This window comes from Elgaria multicarinata, chromosome 17 (assembly GCF_023053635.1).
Source record: "Elgaria multicarinata webbii isolate HBS135686 ecotype San Diego chromosome 17, rElgMul1.1.pri, whole genome shotgun sequence".
NCBI lineage: Eukaryota > Metazoa > Chordata > Lepidosauria > Squamata > Anguidae > Elgaria > Elgaria multicarinata.
The window spans coordinates 15,154,934-15,178,555 of record NC_086187.1 but is presented as its reverse complement, the minus strand read 5'-3'; the positions used below and the strand labels follow the sequence as shown (position 1 = coordinate 15,178,555).

General features: G+C 45.8%; 1 protein-coding gene across 1 annotated transcript in view; it reads right to left on the bottom strand.

The window, feature by feature from the left end:
- The window catches only part of LOC134410117 (uncharacterized), a 33,693-nt gene that overhangs the window by 5,401 nt on the left and 4,670 nt on the right, over positions 1–23,622 (bottom strand). The window contains exons 2-12 of the mRNA XM_063143216.1: positions 21,811–22,949; positions 19,433–19,652; positions 18,237–18,394; positions 16,295–16,396; positions 13,512–13,709; positions 12,214–12,773; positions 5,997–6,300; positions 4,214–4,427; positions 2,952–3,082; positions 1,702–1,812; positions 33–230 (exon numbers count right to left, since the gene is read on the bottom strand). Of these exons, the coding sequence (XP_062999286.1) occupies positions 33–230; positions 1,702–1,812; positions 2,952–3,082; positions 4,214–4,427; positions 5,997–6,300; positions 12,214–12,773; positions 13,512–13,709; positions 16,295–16,396; positions 18,237–18,394; positions 19,433–19,652; positions 21,811–22,690 (3,076 nt within the window). The 5' untranslated portion in view covers positions 22,691–22,949. The remainder of the gene's footprint in view (positions 1–32; positions 231–1,701; positions 1,813–2,951; positions 3,083–4,213; positions 4,428–5,996; positions 6,301–12,213; positions 12,774–13,511; positions 13,710–16,294; positions 16,397–18,236; positions 18,395–19,432; positions 19,653–21,810; positions 22,950–23,622) is intronic.

The following is a 23,622-nucleotide window of genomic DNA, read 5'->3' as shown; positions in this document are numbered from 1 at the left end:
CAGCTGTTCTGGTCATTTCCCCATCAGCTCACCTTCAAACTTCAACACTGTTACATCCGGAGGGAAGCACGTTGCATTTGCTTTCAGGGGTCTCCCATCCACAATAAATAGGTGGGGACTGACGGAGAAGCTAGACCGCCACTTGATGAGAAGCTGCTGTTGCTCAGGTGACCTGGCCCACACCTGGCCAGAGAGTTTCAGGGTGGAATTAAGGCAGGTAAAATTAAGCCCTGCAGGAAGACCAAAAAAAAAAAAAGAGGTGGGAGGGTCTGGTTCAGTTCAGACCTTCTCTACTCACTGTCACTTGCAAACTATGAAGCTCTTGATCCTCCTGTTCTATCTGCCCTGCTGTTTCAGGTACTGGATGGGGCTGTGATTCATCAGTGGAGAGGGGAATAAAATATCGGCTCATTCATTGAGTTGGAAGTAGCTTAAAGGTCATCTAGTCTATTTCCCACCTCAATGCTGGTTCACCACTGCAGGAAGCAGTTACAGATAACCATCTACACACCCAGAGGCTGTTCACACCTTGAGAACCCATGGTTTGTTCTTGGGTTGTTAACAAGCCACACTGCGGTAAATGTGCTGCATTCAGACAGCATGCTAACCAACGGTTCAAACCAAACCAAACTCAACCAGAGTGTGGGTAAGTGCGTTGTGGGTGAAGAGCCCCCCCCCCTCTGTATTTGATTTCAGGGAACTCATGGATGAGATTTGTCACTGAAATTGATTTCCTGGGACCAAGTTCCAGTAAGATGGGCGTGTCCCCAAATTCAATTTTGGTGAAGCTCTCGGGGGTTGCATTCCTGTGGTGGGTGGGGCCTAAGGAAATGGGGGACAAAGGAAACAGGGCAGTGTATTTTAGCTTGAAGTTCTTACAGCCAGTAACATAGCCTAGGAGAGGCATTTCAACCTTTATCTGGTGTCAGGATCCTGGCTCTCACAGAGACTTCAATAAACTCAGCTTCCTGAGCAAGGAAGGAGAACCTGAATTAGTTCCCTATGTATTACTCACAGAATCAGTCCCAGGGGGATCAGAGACACTTATTCCCAAGTAAGTGTGCACAGGAATATCTCTTTAAAGCAGAAGTGGAAAACCTATGGTGCACCAGAGGCTGTTGGATCACAATCCCTGGAGGACTACTAGGTACCTAACCCTTTTTTAAAGGTGAAGGCATAGGAATGAATGGGCAGTGGCAACTCTAGCATGCCAACAATTAATGCGTGCTGCAGTCTAAGCGCAGCTCCCTGGAGCTGTCCACAGTACTGGGCAGCTACCAGACTTTCCGATTCTGATCCTCTTTAGCAGTGGTGTAGCTAATCCATGGCTCACAGGGACGTATTGCCAGGACTTTTTTATTAGCAGGGACTCTGATGTCATCTGCCACCTCCCTCAGAATTCCTCTCTTCTCCCTAGCTTAACTGCAATCCACAGAGTAGCTGGGGGGGAAATGAATGTTCCTAGCCAAAATATATTGTTCCCTGTTGTAATACGAAGCATTTTTGGGGGGCTTGGAGCATGGGCAATGGAGATCCGTGAGCTTTACAAACGACCCGGAGATGAACTGGCTTGTTGATATGGCTCAACACCTGTCATGGGCGTTTGGACTCTTCTTGAGGGCATGGCTATGGGGCGTCACGATGAGTGCTTGCCACCATGCCACTGCTCTTTAGGAAAAGTTGAATACGTTTGACACAGACCTTGCAGATAGCACGGAGAGATGCTGCACAAACAGCTCTGTTCCATGGATGCTGCCAATGCTTGTCGGAGGTTGGCCAGTATTGTCGGGTTCCAACGCCACATGGAACAATCTAGAGGGAGGAGAACAACGAATTAGAGGCATCAAGCATGTCCCCCTTAGCAAACATGCAAGTGGCATGCTGCATGCAAAAACATGGCAGAGAGGCCCAACGCTCTCTTAAAAAGGAAGAAGCTGTTTCGAGGAGGAATTTGGAGCAGAGAAGCGTGCACGTGCTTAACCCTTTCCCTGCCCAACACATCTCCTCACCTAACTGCAGCCTACATGGCTTGTCCTTGCCGCAGCAGTGCTGGACTTCCCAGAGCTGCTTGTACAATTATTAAAAACCAGTTCAATATGTAGTAATTCCTTATGAACAGTTTGTCCATAAGAACATAAGAAGAGTTGTGCTGGATCAGACCATGGGTCCGTCTAGTCTAGTCCAGCAGTGGCCAATCAGCTGTCAAGGAGAAACCCACAAACAGGACATGAGTAAAACAGCACCCTCCCACCCATGTTCCCCAGCAACTGGCTTACGCAGGCATACTGCCCCTGGTACTGGAGGTGGCATAGAACCATCAGGAATAGTAACCATTGATGGCCTCCTCCTCCAGGAATTTGTCCTGTCCCCTTTTAAAGCCATCCAAATTTGTGGCCATTTCTACATCTTGTGGTAGTGAATTCCATAGTTTAGCTATGCACTGTGTAAAGGAGGACTTCCTTTTATCTGTCCTGAATCTTCCACCAATCACGTTTAGAAACCTGGGTTCTAATATTATGAGAGAGGTAGAAAAATGTCTCCCTATCCACTCTCTCCACACCCGGCATGTCTCCCCTCACTCGCCTTTTCTCTCAACTAAATAGTCCAAGAGATTCAGGGCAAATAAAATGTAGTAACCTTTCTTCATAGGAGAGTTGCCTTTTTAAAAATTCAAGTTTTATCCCCCCCCCCACACACACACACTTATAAACCATCGACACATATGCATTCTCTCTCACAGATAAACATCTGAAAAGCAGTCTGCCTAATATTGTATTTGCAGTCAGCATCCGTTCATCGATACTAATATGTTTACAAAACGGAAATATTTTCCATGGAAGAAATGAAGCACTGGAATTCCCCCCCCTATAGAACCCTTTCCCACTCCGCATCACTGCCAGGGGATCAACCTCATTTTAAACCTCCTTTAAGAAAAAGATGGCTTCTCTTACTGGGCGTTTGCAGGCACATCCCAAGATCCACAGAAAGAGAGTCTCGAGGGCAGCTGTTCTGCAAGCCAGGTGTGGGATCAGAGACGGCAAAGGTCTCCTTGCAGGAAGGGCAGCGGCTCAAGGAGAACGGCCTGCCGGACAAACAAAAAACCCGAAATCAGCGCTGAGGTTGCAGCTTCGGCTTCCGCTGCCTGTAAAGGCTTCGATCTGCATTCTGATGGTGGCTGGGGAGTGAAGAGATCAACCTATCTTCCCCACAACAACAAAACACTCCCTTCCTATGCCTGCAAGTCATTTAAGAGGGGAGAAAAGCAGGCGCTTAGCTTCAGGCTATGTCTTCAAGGCCGGCCCTACCCTTAGGCAGAGTGAGACAGTCAGCTCAGGCAGCAGAGGTTGGGAGGCAGCAGCAAATTGTCGGAGGAGAGAACTGAGCACCGACCCTCTGTGCCCTTAAACATCCTTGCTGCTCTTCAAGTGCGGTGGAAGACACTGTCCTGTTGCTACTGTTGAAGAAAGGTTCAACAACTCCTCAAGAGGGCTTTTCTACATGAAACAGGAAGGGGCGCCATCCTGTCCTTGACCTCAGGCGGCAAAATATCTTGGGCCGGCCATTTATGTCCTTAAAGTAATTAATAGCTTGGTGGAGCATCACCAGGAGAAGCCCATTTCCTGCGCTTCTCCTTGTTAACCTGTTATGATTGTGCCCTAACCCAACTTGATTTCCTTAAGTAAAGAGCTAATTGAAGCATGGGGGGGTTGTGGACATTACGGGAAGTAACAAACTAGTTGAAAACCCATGCTGGAGCAGGATATAAAATGGCCCTGCTGTCTGAGACTGCTGAGAATTGTGGTTGTCTGACACATCTGGAGGGCACAAGGTTGGGGAAGGCCACCTTGTGGTGTTGGACAGGGACTCCAGGAGATCCGGGTTCAAATCACAACTCAGCAATGAAGTAAACTGCCTTTCTCTCTGACTCTAGCCTAACTTAGTTAAAAAAATACCTGTGTATTTATTTAAACTATTTTTATCCCACTCCTGAGCCAAAAAGATCTCTGGAGAGACTTACATAACATAAAAGGAAAAAGGAACAGGGAGGGAAGAGGAAAAAAGTATTTCAGCAGAGCTAGTGGAATGGCCCAGTTTCCCTCTCTCATATCCCTCTGTGCAGCCTGGTGACATGGGTGCTGCTAGTGGGACCACCTAGGCACCACTGAAGGAAAACATGGGATATAAATGTAATAAATAAATAGCTATCACTCACCTTTTTCCTTTCTGGGATATGAAGTGGACAGTCTCAAGAAAACCAAGATGGCCTTGGATGGCACTGGGCTGCCACGCATAAGCCACAGTATCTTCCACGTTCTTCGCAGTAGTTAAAAGTTGGTTTGGGAATTGTGTCCTAGGGCTGAAAAGCGCAACAACTTGGATCCCCAACTGAGAGGGAAGATGGCTCCATAAAGGAGTTACCATTTGCTCTGGAAACACAGAAGGGAACAATGGTGAAGGAACAGTGGAAAACATGTTTCTGATGGGAATATTGCAACCTCACCTGCAATATCAAAGGGGCAGTGTTACAGTTAGTTGGTTCATGGGAACTTTGACCACAGCTAGCCTTAGGATCTCTATAGCCCTTCCTGTGATTTCTTCCTTTCATAGAAGCATAGAATTATAGAATAGCAGAGTTGGAAGGGGCCTACAAGGCCATCGAGTCCAACCCCTTGCTCAATGCAGGAATCCACCCTAAAGCATCCCTGACTGATGGTTGTCCAGCTGCCTCTTGGATGACTCTAATGTGGGAGAGCCCACAACCTCCCTAGGTAACTGATCCCATTGTAGTACTGCTCTAATAGTCACGAAGCTTTCCTGATGTCCAGCCGGAATCTGGGTTCCTGTAACTTGAGCCCATTATTCCGTGTCCTGCACTCTGGGAGGATCGAGAAGAGATCCTGGCCCTCCTCTGTGTGACAACCTTTTAAGTATTTGAAGAGTGCTATCATGTCTCCCCTCAATCTTCTGACTTCCACCATGGCTGGGAGCACTTCTGTTTGCTCCCTCACTCCTGCCTGTGTAATAGAACACAGAACAGATTGAAGAAGCTCATTTGAAACGCTATGCTGTACCTGCATTTTATATGCAAGAACATTTGTGAGTAAAACCATGTTATCTTTTCTTCACCAAAGAATTGTTGTTATAAGATTTGCATGTGACTGGTAAACACTCACTCTGTTTTGCCTTTTGTTTTTCTCTGTTAATTGTTTCTATCAGGAGGCATCATTACTAAATAATCCCACCACTTTCATTCCTCATCCCCACCAACCCCTTCAGCACTCCTTGATAAGTTAGCTGAACAGTATCTAAAATTAAGCAATGGAGAAAAGTGAGTCCTGATCAATTGACTTGAGCCAATCCACTTTGCTGAATGACATAACATGCTAACCCACCCAGTATGTGTTGCTGTTTAACTGTGAGTTATCGTGTTGTCTGAATGCAGCGAACGAGCTAACTTCAGACAACGTAACAACCCGCCCTGTGGAAAACGCACTGCGTTCAGACAACCTGTTAGCCCACCCTGCAGAAACGTGCTGCATTCAGACAACATGATACCACATGGCGGGTTAGGGTGTTGTGCGAACCCAGCCTAAGAGAGAATAACATGACCAAGTAGGCGGGGTCAACAGTGTGGATCTTTTCCCATGCAATTAGCACCCCAGGGTGCTGATAGGAACCTAGGAACCGGCATTGTATTGAGTCAGACCCAGTATCGTTGACACTGACTGGTAGTGCTTTTCCAGAGGTTCAGGCAGGGCTCTTTCCTGCCCTACCTGGAGATGCGAGGGATCAAACCTGGAACCTGCTCTATGATGAAGCCACAGCCCCTCCAGGTGCGAAAGATCAGCCCTGTTCACTCGGTAGGCTCCGCGCTCTGGCATTGCACCCCATCAACACAGCAGCCAAGCTACAGGTGGTGCGTGAGATGGGCCCCCCACCTAACATCTCAGTGTGCAGAAAGCAAAAAATGGATTCCTGCGTGCAGTGTGACGTACCATGAGCCTCGCCAGGCCTGGATTGTCCTTCTGGTAAAAGAAGGAACAGGCCGTTGCTTCCAAATGTGCCCTCCAGTTGGATATTGGCATACGGTACGACATTGGGCTTAGCAAAAAAAACCAAACGGTATCCTTCCAAGCTGGTCCCGGGTTTCCCTTTCAGCTCGATGAACCGGTGCACAATGCTGGTGTTGGCCATGTCCAGTTCGTTGATGACGACGGAATGTTGGTGGGGTGTCTCCCCTGTGGAATTCGAGCCGAGAGGCGGGCAAGCATTTTCCCGGAAAGGGGTTAGTTCCGTCATCTGGAGTGGGGAGAGAAAGACCCCAAAAGATTTTACTATTCCAGCAATCTCATTTAATAAAATCTCTACCTTCGATATATTTATTTTCAATGTGCCAGAACTTGGCTGGGGAGACAAGCACCTCGGGGGCGTGGTTAACCTCCTGCACAATCGTTTCACTGTAAAAATGAATAAATCACAAAGATGCAAGAACATTCCTGCTTCGATCAAACCAAATATCCACCTGCCCCAGCAAACAGTTTTCAACTGTGGTCACCCAGATGTCCCTGGGAAGCCTGCATTAAACTACTAACCTTCCCCTGTTGTTTATTCTCAGTAGCTGATTGTTGGAGGTATACTACTCCTGAACATGGAGGCTCCATTCCTAACCAACATGATGAAAAAAAGAACAACATGATGAAAAAAAGAACATAAGGCAGGGGTCCCCAACCTTTCTGGACCCATGGGCACATTTGGGAATTTGAGAAACTGCTGTGGGCACCACCACAAAATGGCTCCCACAGTGAATGCGGCTAGTCACATAATGGCTGCAGAGAGCCAGTGAACAAGAGGTGTGAGAGGAGGGATGGAGAAACAGCGAGGCTAGAGGCTAATAGGAAGGGGGAAATGGAAAAAGTTGCTTCCTGGCCTGCCCAGTCTCTTTCCATCCACACAGACCTTTCCCCTTTGTGCTCTCTCTCTCTGCCTCTTGCCTTGCTATTTCTCTCCCTTTCCCATCCCTTGCCTTCTTCTTTCTCTCCAACTCACCACTTTATCTTAAGAACATAAGAAGAGCCATTCTGGACCAGGCCAAGGGTCCATCCAGTCCAGCACTCTGTTCACACAGTGGCCAACCAGCTATCAGCCAGGGATGAACAAGCAGGACACGAGTGCAACAGCACCCTCCCACCCATGTTCCCCAACCACTGGTGTACTTAGGCTTACTCCCTCTGCCACTGGAGGTAGCACATGGCCATCAGTATTAGTAGCCACTGATAGCCTCCTCCTCCAGGAATTTATCTAACCTCCTTTTAAAGCCATCCAAATTGGTGGCCATCACTTCATCTTGCTTTTGCTCTGCACTCCCTGCCTCTCAACCATTTCTCTCCCCCCTCAACCGCTTTACCTTGTTGATTCTACCCCCTCCTAGCCTCTAGCCTCGCTCTTTTTCTCCCCTCTACCCGCCCCCCATGCCTTGATTTCTCTTCCTGCCTGATGAATAGCTGATCAGCAGCAGGCTCAGGAACACGAAGGAGAACCTGGCGCCCTAATGCTTTTCAATTTTTTATTTTTATTTTTTAAAAGGAGCCACGGAGTGAAGACCTGTGCGAGCAACACTGGAGGTGCCCGCGGGCACTATGGTGCTCGTGGGCACCACCTTGGGGACCACTGCATAAGGAGTGCCCTGCTGGGACAAGCCAAAGTCTATCTAATCCTGCATCCTATTTCCTATAGTGGGCCATCAGATTCCTCTGAGACGCCCACAAATGCAACAGCCCTCTTCCTATACTTGTCCCCTATCAACTGGTATTCCAAGATACACTGCCTCTAAACCTGGAGGTTCTATTTCACTCTCACTGGTAACAGTACTGGCTCCAAGTTTCTGAGTGCCCTCTGGCAAGACATCCTCAAAGTAACGAGAAATACAAGACATCTCAGCACGGTGCAGAAGACGATGACTTCAAGACCCCTGAGTTGCCCGACTTTAAATGCATGTCTAGCAGCTATGTCTTTTATTTTTCTTAATTTTGACTCTAGAGAAATCCAGATCGGGACACTAGTGGGCAGGGAGTAGGGGTAGGAAGCTATTCATATGTGGATTGGTCACGCTATTCCTACTCGAGAGTAAAAATGAAGACGTCACTGCTTAGACACACATTTAAAGCCATGTTTTGTCTGGAAGGGTTCTTTATCTTTACTGTAAAACATAAAGCAACATGTTTGATTCTCTTATTTCTGGGAGCAGCTGCAAAAATCTGGAAGGTCACAGATCTGGGACATTTGTTTGTTCCTTCAATGGAGGAACTGTGGGGGTAAAGAGAAATGGCTACGGATGACCTTTTGGAGACAGATTTACACAACAAAGGAGGAGAATCACTTGGCACCAAGGGCAGGACTACATGTTTTTCTTACAGTGTCATCAGGACGTCTCTTTTGTATAGTGGGGGTGGGGGAGAGAAAGCAATTTCCAATGGAGAAGCTTAACCCTTCCCCCTGCCTGCCCCTTTTTGACTCCAAACTCCCAATGTTTTCAACAAAAACGTGGATTAAAGACTAACATTCAAGGTACTTTCAATCCATATTCAGCAGCGTCATCGGTTCTTCTTTTTTACTCTAGAGTAGGTGCAGGGCCCCCTATTCAGATCTTTTGGGGAAAAAAACTCTACACCCCATGGTTAGGGTACCAATCTGGATCAGGCCCCTGGTGCTCACTCTAGACTCAAAATGGAGGGGAAAGGTATAACTTTGAAAGGGATTTAAGATAATAGGCCTGTTCAGACAACACACTAAGCTACAGTTAGGGCACTAACCCTTTTGCAGCAAAGGGTTAGTGAGCATGTTTAAACCATGGTTATGTAGACAGCATGTTTAAGCGTGGTTCGCATGACTTGCCGTTTAGCTCAAAAAATTTGGACAGGTTCCAGGAAAGGAGTACTCAGCCTTGCCTAAGCTGTAGCTTTCCACACGTTGCAGACTACAACTCCCATCATCCCCCACCCACTGGCCGTGCTGACTGGAGCTGATGGGAGTCGAAAAAAATGAGGCACCATGCAAGGGTGGCCAGGAGTTGTCTTTGACAGCGGGCAGGGCTCTATTTGAAGGCCTTAAAACGGCAGCATGTATCACTCTTGTGAAAGTCTGGGCGAGAGAACCAGCCTCACGTGTCACCATCTTGGAAGCTTCTGCGAAAGAGTCACAATATGTCCCAAATCTTCCAACACATTGTGCTCATTAATTCTGGTCTCTTCGCTTAACTCTTTATTCAATAGAGGAATAACGAAACCTCCAAATGTTACCTATCAGTCTGCTTCTCTGTGTGTCTCTCTCTGTGTGTCAACAGGGCCCAACATTTTTTTGTCTCTGAGGGGGACAAGAAAATGGCAACCCCTCAAGGAGCACAGTACCACGGTTATTTGGATAACAGGCACTCTTCCCTGGAAATAAAAAAGGCAACAGTAGCAACTGCAACAAATAACCAAAAAATTGTGTTTTCATAGCACTCAGAAATAGCTGCCTGAGGCAATTTTAGACCATGTTTCAGTATAACGTTTATAATGATGTGAATTGTTGTGAACTGCCCAGAGAGCTTCAGCTATTGGGCAGTATATAAATGGAATGGAAGGGAATAAATAAATAAATTTGTTTTGCCTCACAGAAGGGTGAATTAATTACACATGAAATAATACAAATAATATTGTTTTGCCTCATGGAAGGGTCAGCCTTCCTGGGCCTGGAATCCATCTCTGGGTTGTGCTCGGTAGGGTGTCCATGTCTCTTCTTTCATAGAAGACAGTCCTCCATTTAAAGGGCTACCAGAGGACAGTCCTCCATTTGAAGACTTTGAAGAGCTGCCTTGCCCAATTCTGATATGAAGACCAAAACATCAGAACTGTTGTCCATCCACAGTTCACATGCTGACCAGGCAGGCACAAAGGTCACCCGGACACAGTCTTCCACACTATGATGAGATGCACAGTATTTCTATTTAAATTGTATCAATTATTTCTAAATGTGCATCTGTAAATTAGCATAGGTAAACTTTATGCAAAGAGCAGTAGAGGCTGGGGGCTCTGATTTCAGTGGGGCTGTGGATCCATTCTGGGTTTCAGTCAGAACCAGACAGACCGCTAAAGGAGCTGTCCATGGTGCTGAGCCCTATTCACAACCTAGGTTCAGAATGGATGCATAGCCCCACTGAAATCACAGCCAGCAGCCTCCACTGGCAAATAGGTGTCCCCTTTTTGGGTGATGGGTTTCCTCTTTTTTGGGGGGGGGGATATACATAAGTGGCCACCTAGCCCCCGGTTGGGGAAAGACAAGAACAGGTAATAGCCAAACATCCAGCCCTCATGCAGCACAGAAAGAAGCTGCAAATTTCCAGAAGTGAAGGCACAAATTAAATATAGTTTCACACATCGGAATCAACACATTATTACTGACAAATGTGTGCAGAGAACCACCCTTCATTTACAGAGATTCCTGCATATCCACTGGGACAGTGGGCATGTTTAGCCTGGATAAGAGAAGATTGAGGGGAGACATGATAGCACTCTTCAAATACTTGAAAGGTTGTCACACTGAGAAGGGCCAGGATCTCTTCTCGATAATCCCAGAGTGCAGGAGACAGAATAATGGGCTCAAGCTTCAGGAGGCCAGATTCCGGCTGGACATCAGGAAAAACTTCCTGACTGTTAGAGCAGTATGACAATGGAACCAGTTACCTACGGAGGTTGTGGTCTCTCCCACACTAGAGGCCTTCAAGAGGCAGTTGGACAACCACCTGTCAGGTATGCTTTAGGGTGGAATCCTGCATTGAGCAGGGGATTGGACTCGATGGCCTTAGAGGCCCCTTCCAGCTCTACTATTCTATGATTCAAGCAAGCATGTTGGCATGAGGCAGAGCGGTTTTGAGAACTCTGTGAAGCATCAAGGGTTAGAGGGTGAACATTAGGGAGGTGCCTCCTTCAGATGGCCAAGAGAAAATTTATGGTTTCCGCCCCCTAGGCAAGGCAGAAAACGCTTCTGGGCATGCAAGCCGACTGAGAAGGCTGAGTCAGAGCAGCCACCGCCTTGAGAACAGGGGTGGGGATTTTTTTCTCTCTGCCCAGGGCCACATGCCTTCTGGGCTGCATGCTGTGGAAGCTCTTTTTAGAGTTCTGATTGAAACCTGGAGCAGATTCACTGCCCCACTGACATCAGAGCCACCAGCCTCCAATGCTCAGGGGTGTTGCGAAGATAAAATGGAGAGGACCAAGACGTATGAGGCCTTGGCAGAAAGGCAGGAAAGAAATTCAACAAACACACCAATAAATGGGGCGGGGAGAAGAACCAAGTAGGCTGCCTTGATCTCTGTGGAGGAAAGGAGGGTGTGTAGAATAAATAAATAAGACATATGGGCGGATGTAGAGCACAAAGACAAAAGTTCCATGTTCCCCCCAGCCAAATTCCAGCTGATGTGGTGGAGACTGTGGGCCACATACTACTGCATTGTTCCTTCTATTGTGATTTTCAGCGTATTTTATTAGTCCTATTTTACAAGGAATCCCTGGGAGATCTGATGTGTTTTATATAGATTATCCCTTGGCTGACTAGAATCTCCAGGTAACTGGAGCATGTTTAGCCTGGAGAAGAGAAGATTGAGGGGAGACATGATAGCACTCTTCAAATACTTAAAAGGTTGTCACACAGAGGAGGGCCAGGATCTCTTCTCAATCCTCCCAGAGTGCAGGACACGGAAGTTAAAGGAAGCCAGATTCCAGCTGGACATCAGGAAAAACTTCTTGACTGTTAGAACAGTACGACAATGGAACCAGTTACCTAGGGAGCTTGTGGGCTCTCCTACACTAGAGGCATTCAAGGGGCAGGTGGACAACCATCTGTCAGGTATGCTTTAGGGTGGATTCCTGCACTGAGCAGGGGGTTGCACTCAATGGCCTTATAGGCCCCTTCCAACTCTACTATTCTATGATTCTACCAAGGCAGCAAGATTCTGCACTGCTGCAATTGATCATCCTTGTGGGAGGATGTCAAATGTCTGACAATGTTTTAACTTGCTAAATCTTCTATTATTATGTGCCTTTTTTATAATCTACTTCTTCAATCTCATTTTTAATTAGCTATTATTGCTTTTATATCATTGAGTTCACAGTGCTATCTTACTTTGCTGGTCTTGTGCCTGTAACAAACTACTTCGTTACACCTCACGCCGATTACCTGAAAGCTGCTTTGGTTCCTGGGCCTCAGACTGAAACATCGGCTGAGAGACTCGTCTTCAGTGCTGTGAGAGTCGTTCTCGTACAGGATGCTCTGGCCCGGGGTGAGAACAGCAAGCAGCTTGTCTGGGTTCTCCGAGCCCCGGGCCTTGTACACCACGGCGTCCACCAACCCCTTGGACGTCAGGGGCGTGTTCATTTTGAAGGCGTCCCTTGGGCCATGATAGAGGGCCACGGCTTCCACTCCATTCTGGATGGTGTTGTCACGTAGAACAATTGAGGGCTTGGGGGTTACCCTGGCGCTACCCACCAGGAAGTAGCCCCGCGCATCAGTACTGTGGCCTGACAGGTCTATCACCGAGTAAGCCAAGTTGTTCTTGCCGTTGTAGAGGACGAGCCAGTAGTCCCGGAGCTCAAATGGTACTTGCCCAGGGTAAAAGAGCTCGATGTACTCCATGTCCTCCCGTGAGCCCGGGTTGTCTGGATTCACTTCGTTGATGAGCAGCTCCATCGGCGGAATTGGAGGCGCTGTGGTCATCCTCGGACTCTCCGATGTTAGTGCTTCAAAGAACAATGTCCCATCATTTCAGGTTGAACATGTAGGGCAAGGGTACAGAACCTAGGCCCGGGGGACAAACCCAGACCTCCTGGGGTCTCACTCCAGTCCTCCTGGGGCTCTCCAAATGGCCACACTGCTTCGCCCCCCAACTACCCATTGCTGCTCCTTCTCCTTGCTTCAGTCCCTGTTTATTCGCTTGGAGAGGACAGGTGTAGGGGTAGCCAAAGCAAGGCAAGGTAGAAGCAGAGTCCGCCCCCCCTCTGTTGGTGTGTGGGCCTTGGCGGATGCCCAGTGATGCTGACCTCTGATTCTTTCCTCAATCTCTTGATTCTTTCCCTGATTCTCTAACACTTCACAAACCATAGAGCCAGTACGGTGTGGTAGTTAGAGTGCTGGACTGGGGCTTGGGAGATCAGGGTTCTAGTCCCCAACTCAGCCATGAAGCTCACTGGGTGATTTAGGGCCTACCCTACCTCACAGGGTGGTTGTGAGGATAAACCAGAGAGGAGGAAGATCATGTAAGCCACCTTGGGTTCCTTGCAAGAGTAAAAAAAAAAAGGCAGGATATAAATGTAAGGATAAGAACTTGAAAGCCTCTATCCCTTCATCCATTTGATAGAGCAAGAAGGGTCTGCCAATTACCCTGGTGCTGTGGCAGGTGACCTTATCGTTCCTGCTCTGAAAAAAAGTCCTAGAGCGGCACTCCCCAGCATTCACCTCCTCCACTACACCACTGGTACCTGGAGTTGTCTCCGTCATGTTCGCGTGGCTCGGACAAGCCTTTCGCACCGTGCTGTTCCACTTCCCAAAGTTCATCACCTCCTCGCTCTCCAAGGCGATTGAGAAGGCCTGAAGCAGCTTAGTAAGCTGTTCTGCTGATCTGGCAGTCAGGACAGCCGTGAACACCAGTTCCATGCCGTTGCATGTTACAGCAGGATCTGAAAGGGAAGAACAGAAATAACGTTCAGATGGCAGCCCTGTGTGGCAGTAGTGTTCTCAGCAATTCCCCAAAGAAATATCTTTCTACTTATGTATAACCCCCTGGAAACATGCACACACCATTTTTCAAAGCAGCTTATGTGGTGGGAATGTGTATTTGTTCAAAAACTGTGGAAAATGGTGTTTAAAGAGAAAAATGATATAGCGGGAATGGAGATTGAAGCGACACCTACAGTGGCATTGCTATCATTATATGGAGATTTAAAATGTAATAAAGAAACAAAAGAACTGATAATGAATTTGCTGACAGCAGCAAGGTTGATCATATCTAGGAACTGGAAGGTGCAAGGAGATTATCATGTTGAGGACTGGTATAAAGAGATTTGGGATATTGCTATAAATGATAAATTGACATGTAAAATAAAAGTAAGAAAAGGGATAACAAAAGCAAACGATTTTGAGGGAATTTGGAATCAGTTCTAGAATATGTATTATCTAGGGGAAGTGGAAGATCACCTCCAGAAGAATCAATGAGATTTTGGAAACAGGAATAGATCCCGGGGTGGGGGTGGGTGCACTTTATGTTATGTAACGATGCAAAAATATCAAATTAGAAATGTTATAAGGATAATCAAGTTATGTATTATGTTTTTTGTTGTTGTCTTGTGTTGTGTGATTATTGTGGTATTGTATTAGTGTATTGTTAATTAATAAAATTAAAAAAATTAAAAACAAAACAAGCCAAACCCAAATATAAAGAAAAATAAAGCATAGTTATAAATAGATCAGCTACAATAACTAAAGCAACCACAACAGAGTAGCATTAAAACAGGCAGTATGGTATCAGAGAAAAATAGATATGGATATATTATTAGGAAATCCATGTGTGAAAACTATACTTTGGAGAAAGGATAGATCCCGGATAGCACCTGGAATATCACCTTGTCCATCTTTGGTTTGTAATGAAGAATTTAATGAAGGGAATCTTTTAGGTAAGGTTTCTAAATGGGAGGGAAAAGAGTTGAAAACTACCACCACTCCACTATGATGGAGATTTGGAGAAAGTATAGACCCTGGACAGCATCTGGAAGATATTGTACATCTTTGGTTTATAATGAAGGGAATATTTTACATAAGGTACATAAATGGGAAAGAATGGGGTTGACAAAAAAATGTTTTAAAAGAAACGGGGAAAAATCATAAAATGTGTTCTGGAATAGAAAACTATTAAGACAGAGGATCATTTCTCCTGGGATAGAATTCCACAGGTTTGGGGCTACCACCAAAAGGATCCTGTCCTTGGTGCCCAGCAGTTGGACCTTTACCACTGATGGACCAGAGATTGTTTAGTTTGGAAAACAGGAGAGTAAAGCGAGACATGATAGAAGTCTACAGGAAATGTGGATAAGGAGACATTTTTCTTCTTCTCCCATAATGCTAGAACCCAGGGTCATCCCATGATGCTGATGGGTGGGAGATTCAGGAAACACTTCTTCACACAGTGCAGTGTTAAACTATGGAATTCACCATAAGACGTAGCGATGACCACTAATTTAGATGATGTTAAAAGGGGGTTGGATAAATTCCCGGAGGAGAAGGCTCTCAATGGCTACTAATCCTGATGGCCATGTGCTACTTCCAGTATCAGAGGCAGTAAGCCTGTATACACTAGTTGTTGGGGAACATGGGTGGGAGGGTGCTGTTGCACCATGTCCTGCCTGTGGGTCCCTGGTAAACAGCTGGTTGGCCAATGTGTGAACAGACTAGATGGATCCTTGGTCTGATCCAGCTTGGCTCTTCTTATGTTCTTAACTCTTCCATTGACTCTCGTTCACGCACTGGTTATCTCTCGGTTGGACTACTGCAACCTTCTTCTGTCTGGCCTTCCTTCGTCTCACATCAGTCCGCTGGTCTCTGTCCACCACTCTGCCGCTAAGATCATCTTCTTGGCCCGCCGCTCTGACCATGTCACTCCACTTCTGAAATCTCTTCATTGTCTTCCAATTCACTCCAGAATCCAATATAAACTTCTCCTGCTGACCTTCAAAGCTCTTCACGGTCTAGCTCCTGCCTATCTCTCCTCTCTCATCTCACACTATCGCCCCGCTCGTGCTCTCCGCTCCTCTGATGCCATGCTTCTCGCCTGCCCTAGGACCTCCACTTCCCTTACTCGGCTTCGTCCTTTTTCTTCTGCTGCCCCTTACGCCTGGAACGCTCTTCCAGAACACTTGAGAACTACAAACTCAATCACTGCTTTTAAAACTCAGCTAAAAACTTTTCTTTTCCCTATAGCCTTCAAATATTGAGTTTGTTCTGACTCTATACTGTTAGCTTCTCCCTACCCGGTGCCTGTTTACACTTCCCTGTGCCTGTTTGCATTCTCCTTCCCTCTTTATTGTTTACTACAACTTATTAGATTGTAAGCCTATGCGGCAGGGTCTTGCTATTTACTGTGTTATCTGTACAGCACCATGTACATTGATGGTGCTATATAAATAAATAAATAAATAATAATAATAATAATAATTAAATCACTCACTTTAAATAGGTTCAATCCCAAACTTACATGAGGCACTCATCTTACCTTTGAAATAAATGGGAGAGATTCCGCAGTTGCACCGCTTATCTAGGACCTGGGACAAAGAGATCTGGATCTGGCTTTTCTCCAGAATCTCTTGCTGGCAATCTAAAAAGAAACAATAGACGCTTAGAACGAGTGGCCATGGTGCAGGGTGCATGCCAAGTGCATAAAGCTGGCCTTTCCAATTACAACTATGCATTCATTGCAATTATCATCCTGCCTTGCCTCCAAGGAGCACAGGGTGGCGTACACAGCCCTTCCTCTTTCCCTGCACCCAATTTTATCATGACAACAACCCTACAAGGTGGGTTAGGTTAGGCTAAGTGACAAACACTGGCCCAAAGTCACTCAGAGAGTTTCATCACTGAGGTCCAAACGGGATGTCACTTCTAGTGGCCCCGTTCAGAAGACACCTTAAACCATGGCTTTAACCATGGTGGTTAAGCCAGAAAGCCGGGCTGTGTTCAGAAGACACTTTAAACTGGTAGATGAAGGGAATTGGCACCAGTAGGAAGGTAGAGGAAAGAGAGACGAGTTCTAGTGCCATGTATAGATGAACAATTAACTTTTTATTTTTGTAATGATATGAAAATGCTCGACGTTTCAGATTCAGAGGAATCCTTCCTCAGGAGCTGTAATAATAAAAAAGGAAGGACAAGCTGCAAAACTGCAAACACAGTTTGCTTGATTAAAAAGCCTCAGCATTTGTTGTGTGTCCTGATAGCAGAACAAACAAATTTTCTTATTTGTGCGAGGCTTTTTAATCAAGCAAACTGTGTTTGCAGTTTTGCAGCTTGTCCTTTCTTTTTTCTTATTACAGCTCCTGAGGAAGGATTCCTCTGAATCCGAAACGTCGAGCATTTTCATATCATTACAAAAATAAAAAGTTCATTGTTCATCTATACACGGCACCAGAACTCGTCTCTCTTTCCTCTGTGTTCAGAAGACACCTTAAACCACAGCTTTAACCATGGTGAATAAAGCAAAAAGCCTTATTCACTGTGGTTAAAGCCGTGGTTTAAGGTGTATTCTAAACATGGCCTGGCTTTCTGGCTTAATCACCATAGTTAAAGCCTTGGTTTAAGGTGTCTTCTGAACGGGCCCATTGTGTATCAGCAGCAAGATGTGAACTAGATTTTTAAGCTATCGCAAGGCATCGGGATGGGGTTTGCTTTGTTTTTGCAATTTTCATCCGGACCCTGATGTGTTGCTAGGAGTATTTTAACTCTTCCCTCTCCACTGCCAAAGGAAGTGAGGCAGGTGGCTACTAGGAGGAGGGCTTTCTCCGCTGTGGCACCCCGGTTGGGGAATGAGCTCCCCAGAGAGGTCCGCCTGGCTCCTACACTGTACTCCTTTCGTCGCCAGCTGAAGACCTTTTTATTCACTCAGTATTTTAACACTTAATTTTAACTCAAATTTAAATTATACTGTTTTAACTCTGTATTTTAACCTTATATCAATTGTGCTGCGTGGTTTTATCCTGGTTGTGCTTTTTATATTGTATTTTGTATTTGTATTTTTAACTTGTTGGTTGTTTTTATGATGGTTTTAATTTTTGTGAACCGCCCAGAGAGCTTCGGCTATTGGGCGGTATAAAAATGTAATAAATAAATAAATAAATAAATAACTGCAATCTCAATTAAAATCCCCCCTGCCTGACTACGTGATTAGCATTAGTGGAAAAAGAGTTCCACACTTTTCAGCCATGTTGCACTTTTGCTTTTAAAACTGGGTTTGCCACGCAGCCATACCATAACTATTTTATTTATTTATTTATTTATTTATTACATTTTTATACCGCCCAATAGCCGAAGCTCTCTAACTACTAGCATATTCTAGCTTAACGCTCTTAGGGCAGGCATTTCAACCTTTTAGAATGGGGGAGCTGGAAACATGGAAAAGCCAAGAAAGCACTTGATCTATACTTAGAGGCTGCAGCATCCACCTGGTGCTTGAAGGCACAAGGAAATTTCTTGACCAAAGCGCCTCTTGGGGCAGTCGTTGAATTGTCGAGGTGTGGGGTTGCCAAGAGAATAGGCAGAGGAATCACGGGTGGTGGAGCAGCAGACACACCGGTTCACAGATGTATCGTTCTGATGGGATCTGATGGAGAACAACAGCGGGAGGGGAAAAGAACTACATTAAAAACAGAGTGGGGAGACAGACAGCAAGAAGTTGACAAATTGACTGAGTGGCCACATTCGCATGTAACTCTAAGGCAAAAATCCTATCTTATATAAAGTAGGATGTGCATGAACAGTAATGCTAAGCCAAAGATCCCAGCTTAAATAAACCAGGCTTTGCACAAACAATGTAATGCTAAGCCAAAACTCCCAGCTTAAATAAACCAGGATTTCCATGAACAGTGTAAAAGTAAGCCAAAAATCCTGGCTTAAATAAACCAGGATTTGCATGAGCAGCATGTGGGCACACACACCTCCTCTCTCCTGCTTCACTCCTCCGCTTTTCACAAGTGGGGAAACAAACCAGGAAGCCACAATTAATCACACTTCCCACTATGTGCAAAATGGGAACTATGGTTAATCACTTCCAAACAAGCCAGGATTTGTAAACCATCTTCATACCATAGTTTGAAGACAACTTACAAATCCTGGCTTGTTTGGAAGCAACTAACCATATTTTGAAGAGAAGAGAAAGACAGGTGGCAAAAAAGACACTCAGAGAAGGACAAACATATATGGAAAGAATTAATAATGGGCCCCATGTTGCAAGTTGGAGCAAACAGCGGTCACCAGATCGCTAAAGGTCAAAGACCACTGCTTTAAAACAGCCACAATCTACCAGTCTCAGTTTCTCATCTGACTTACCATTGAGGATAATTGTATTAATGGCCTTCCTTACAGGACAGTTGTAAAAATTACTGGAATCATATATGTGAAGTGCTTTGACATGCTCAAGAAATGCTACATAATAAGTGCCAGGGGTTGGACTTGATGGCCTTGTAGGCCCCTTCCAACTCTGCTAGTCTATGATTCTATGATTAAAACATGCGATGCAAATGTTCCTCGTTTATGTATTTTTCTAGCTGCAGAATCTGGAGTGTGCTCCTGCAGAATGAAACACTCCCCCACTGGAAAGGTCACAGATTCTCCCCACCCCTCTCCCCAGCTTCTTCCTTACCGCTCTCTCACATAGAAGAGGGGTTTCCCGGGGGTCAAGACGTCCCGCAGCTTCAAATCGGTGCCCTCCATCGTTGTGTAAACCAAGGCATCCAGGAGGTTCGTTGCTGTTGCGGCAGCCCGTAGGGCAAAACTGCCGTTGGATCCTCTGTATAGGGCAATGGCATTGGTACCTGTTCTGAAGAGGGGACTGCTGGAATTTGGGGGGAATGTCAGGTCAACTGCAGCCCAAAAAGAAATATATAAGGAGGTGGTTTTATACAATACCTTTAAAAATCTGCACATCAGCATAAAACAAAACCGGGCAGCAAAGATTGTTAACAGGGACTGCCCAACAAGTCCACATTATGCCAGTACTTTTCTAGCTGCACTGGCTACCAGTCTAGGTCCGGACCCAATTCAAAGTGTTGGTTTTAACAATTCAAAGCCCTAAAAGGCTTGGGGCCAGATTATCTGAAGGAACGCCTCCTCCCATATGTACCTACCCGGACCCTAAGATCATCCTCAGGGCTCCTTCTCCATGAGCCCCTGCCAAAGGAAGTAAGTTGGGTGGCTACCAGGAAGAAGGCCTTTTCTGCTGTGGCACCCCAGCTGTGGAATGAGCTCCCTAGAAAGGTTCGCCTGGCGCCTACATTGTACTCTTTCCAGCACCAGGTAAAGTCCTTTTTATTTCCCCAGTATTTTAGCAATTTACTATCCTAGTCTTTTCACTCAAGGAGCAGGAGATGCTGCTGCCTGTCTGCTCGCTGGCTCTCTGCCTATCAAGCAAGAAAGTGGTAGCCATGATGAGAAAGATTATAAGGGAGTGACAACAGCTAGTGATAATGGCAGCGAGAAGATAGGCTCACTGAAGGAGAGGGCCCAGTGAAGATGTCTTGCCAAGGCCCCCTTAAAAACCTGGAGCTAGCTGGAAACAGGCATTTGACAAGGTGCAATCCAGCCCATGAGAGTTGTGCCACGATAAATACGTTACTCTTTAAATGGTGCCCTTGTCCCCTTTGATGTTTTGTGTCCATCAGGAAGCCTGAAATGCCAACCTTTGAACTCCCTTCATCCTTGGATTTCAAGAGATGAATCAGAAGTCAAAGTGCACTTTAAAAAGAGTAAACATATCCTGGCAGGATCCAGGGCTGTCAACAAAACCCTTTTTCATTGTGGGAGACACAACCATATCAGCAGGCTTATCTCGACCAAGTGTTTACAGCGGCTTAGTTCAGTTTAATCTCCAAACAATGGTTTGCAAGGTTTTGAACACAGTGCCGGCTTGTGTATTGTGCCCAACTTCGTGGATTCTCTCCTTCATTTTCCAGTTGTTTCAGCCATAGTTTACAGCAATGTCCAAATTGGGCAACTATGGTTAGCGCGACTCTTCAAACCATGGTTTGCAAGCCCACTTCAAACCATAGTTTTGGAGGTTAGTACTAACCATCATTGACCACATTGGACATTACGGCAAACTTTAGTTGTCACCAACCAGGAAAGGAGAGGGAGAAGAGAAGCTTTGAAACCCAAAAGGAAAGGAGTGCAAGAAGCTATCTTATAACAAGCCGGACAGTATAGAAGCTCCCATCATCCCCAGAAAGCTCAAGATTATTATGGTCATGAAATGCAGCACTTCTGACCATTATCCAGGATAAACACGTTTGTCGGGATTTTCTACCATTTCAAAAACCTGCCAAATATGGTTGACCACAGTCAACAGTGAAACTAAATATACCCACATTGACCTCACAGGAAGTAAACACTTCTCCTAATCCACTTTCAACTTATTTACAAACACTGCAAAATCCATCTTGTTAAACCTGGCTTGCTTTGCAGTGAAAGCGGCAAAAATTAGGAAAGACTTAGTGTCCCCTGATGATAACTAAGATTGCTGGTAAAAATCCCAGCACTATATATGATGTTTTATATGTAAAAGTTCAATATTTGATGTTTAATACAATGCTGTAATGTAATGTAATGTTTTTATATCATGACTCTTGTATCTGGCTAAAACCCATGCTGGGTTGCCTTAATAAAATTTGAAGCCAAGCCCATAAAAAGAATTAATTCCCCCCCCCAAGGAATTTCACTTTTCCCCATTGCTTGTTCTTCTAATTTAGAATGCAGGCTTTGGATGAAGGGAGCAGAAGTCACTGCCTAAGACTACTTTGAACAGCATGCAACTGAGCTCATTGCATCCCTGTTGGCAGTTACATACTCGAGGAGATCATTTTTCTTCTTCCATGCATTTCCCTGGCAATTTGAACGGGCATGTTCCATTCACAACAGAGGTGAGGCATATGTATTTTGTAGTGGGGTCTGTTGCACCCAACTATGCGAGAAGTCGCTCTTGGAGCGCCAAAGTGCCCAGCACTATAGAGAGGTGCCCAGCCTTACCTGGAATTCTGGATTGGTCTGTGCCAAGGAGAAGCAGCCCATCAAGAGACGTTTTGCCGTGCACCTCCATGATGAAGTAAATCTCTTGAGTCGTCCCCTCAATCAACACCAGCACCAGGTCCTTCACCTCAGTGGAAGGAGGCCCTTGCAGCTCTATAAACTCACATTCTCCAGGGGAGGAGGTCACTTTAACCTCGTTGATCAACACAACAGAGGCGTTCAGCTGCGAAAAGGGAATACAGTGATTATCCAAGCCAGGGGTTGGCGCGCCCACTTGGAAGAACAACTGAGAATAATCCGTGCCGTGGCATCTTTCCAGTGACTCATCCATGGTCCTGAAAAAAGGGTCCTCCAAGAAAGGCTCCACACCTGGGGTCAGGACACTGACCAGCTCATCTGCTCGGTCATTCTCTTTAGACTTATGGACCAAAGCATCCACCAGCCCTTCACTGGTAACATTCATTTTCTCATACAAGTCCAGCCTCCCATAATAGAGAGCGATAGCATCTGGCCCGTTCTGGATTGTGTTCCTTGGAATGATCACTGCCGGTCTTGGAACCACTGTGGAGGATCCAATAAGGAGGAAGCCTTGGTTATTGGTGGAAAAGTCCTTAAGATCCATGACTTTGTAGGCCATGTTGCCTCTGCCATTGTAGAAGACCAAGGAGTAGCCATCCAAAGGGACCTGTTGCCCACTGGTGTGATACAATTCCACATACTCAGAGGTGTCTTCCCCCGGATTATCGGCATTGACCTCATTAATCAGAAGCCTGTGCTCCATCTTCTGTTCCTTCGGTTTCTTGATGAAGTTCTGAGAATTCACGGCAAGTAGCAAAATGCAGACAGGTAAAAGTGATGCAATTAATAGGCCAGGCCCCATGACTAAAAGAGACTAACAGGTCTTCAAGAAACTGAAGGGTGCCGTCCACTTTCTGAAGAGATCCAAAGACAATGAGAGATAAAGCTGCAGGTTAAGGCACAAAGCAGGGACTCAGTTTGACCACGGCATCTCTCCATCACAACCAGCTGAGGGAGCAGACATCTTGAAGCCAAGGTGGAGAGAAAGGACAGCCCTCTTTTAGAATCGGATGTCCCAAAGGTGGAACACAAGGCTTCCCTGCACAGTTTTATCATTGGCACTAGCAAAAACAACAACAACAACAGCCACACATCACTGCTAAGTAATGCTCAACATGATAAACAAGGATGATCCAAGTTAACTGAAAAGTATAAGATTGGAAAAGTTAACACATGTATCAAGCTTCCCCAATCTAGTGACCTCCAAAGGGTTGGGACCACAACTCCCAGGATTCCTGACTGGTGGCTGGCTGGGGCTTATGGGAGTTGAAGTCCAAAACATCTGCAGGGCACTAAGTTGGGGAAGGTAGATGTATAATTATTATGCATATGGAACACAAAAGGTGCAAAGGCTCCCTAAGGCATCTCTCATAAGGTTGAATTAAAACAGACGGATGAACGTACCCAGAGGGAAAGGGGGAAATGACATGGCAAGAGAAATCCTGTGTTGCCCAACTTGATATGTACACAAGTGGAACCTGAAACAAAATGTTGCAGCGTGGAATGCTCCCGCTCACTGTTCCAATGAGTCAGCCGTTTCCCCCTTCCCCTTGCAACAGTCTTGGGTGGCATAGAAATGTAATGAAAGCAGCAAGTATTCCATGGCCACGGAGCAAGTTTTGAGCGCTTCCAGACAGAGAGCTCCTAGCCCTGCTCTTCAAAAGGCATCGTGCAGCGATTCCACTTTTCCCACCTTAACATGGCAAGAAAAAGAGAAAAAAAGGTGGTGAAGCA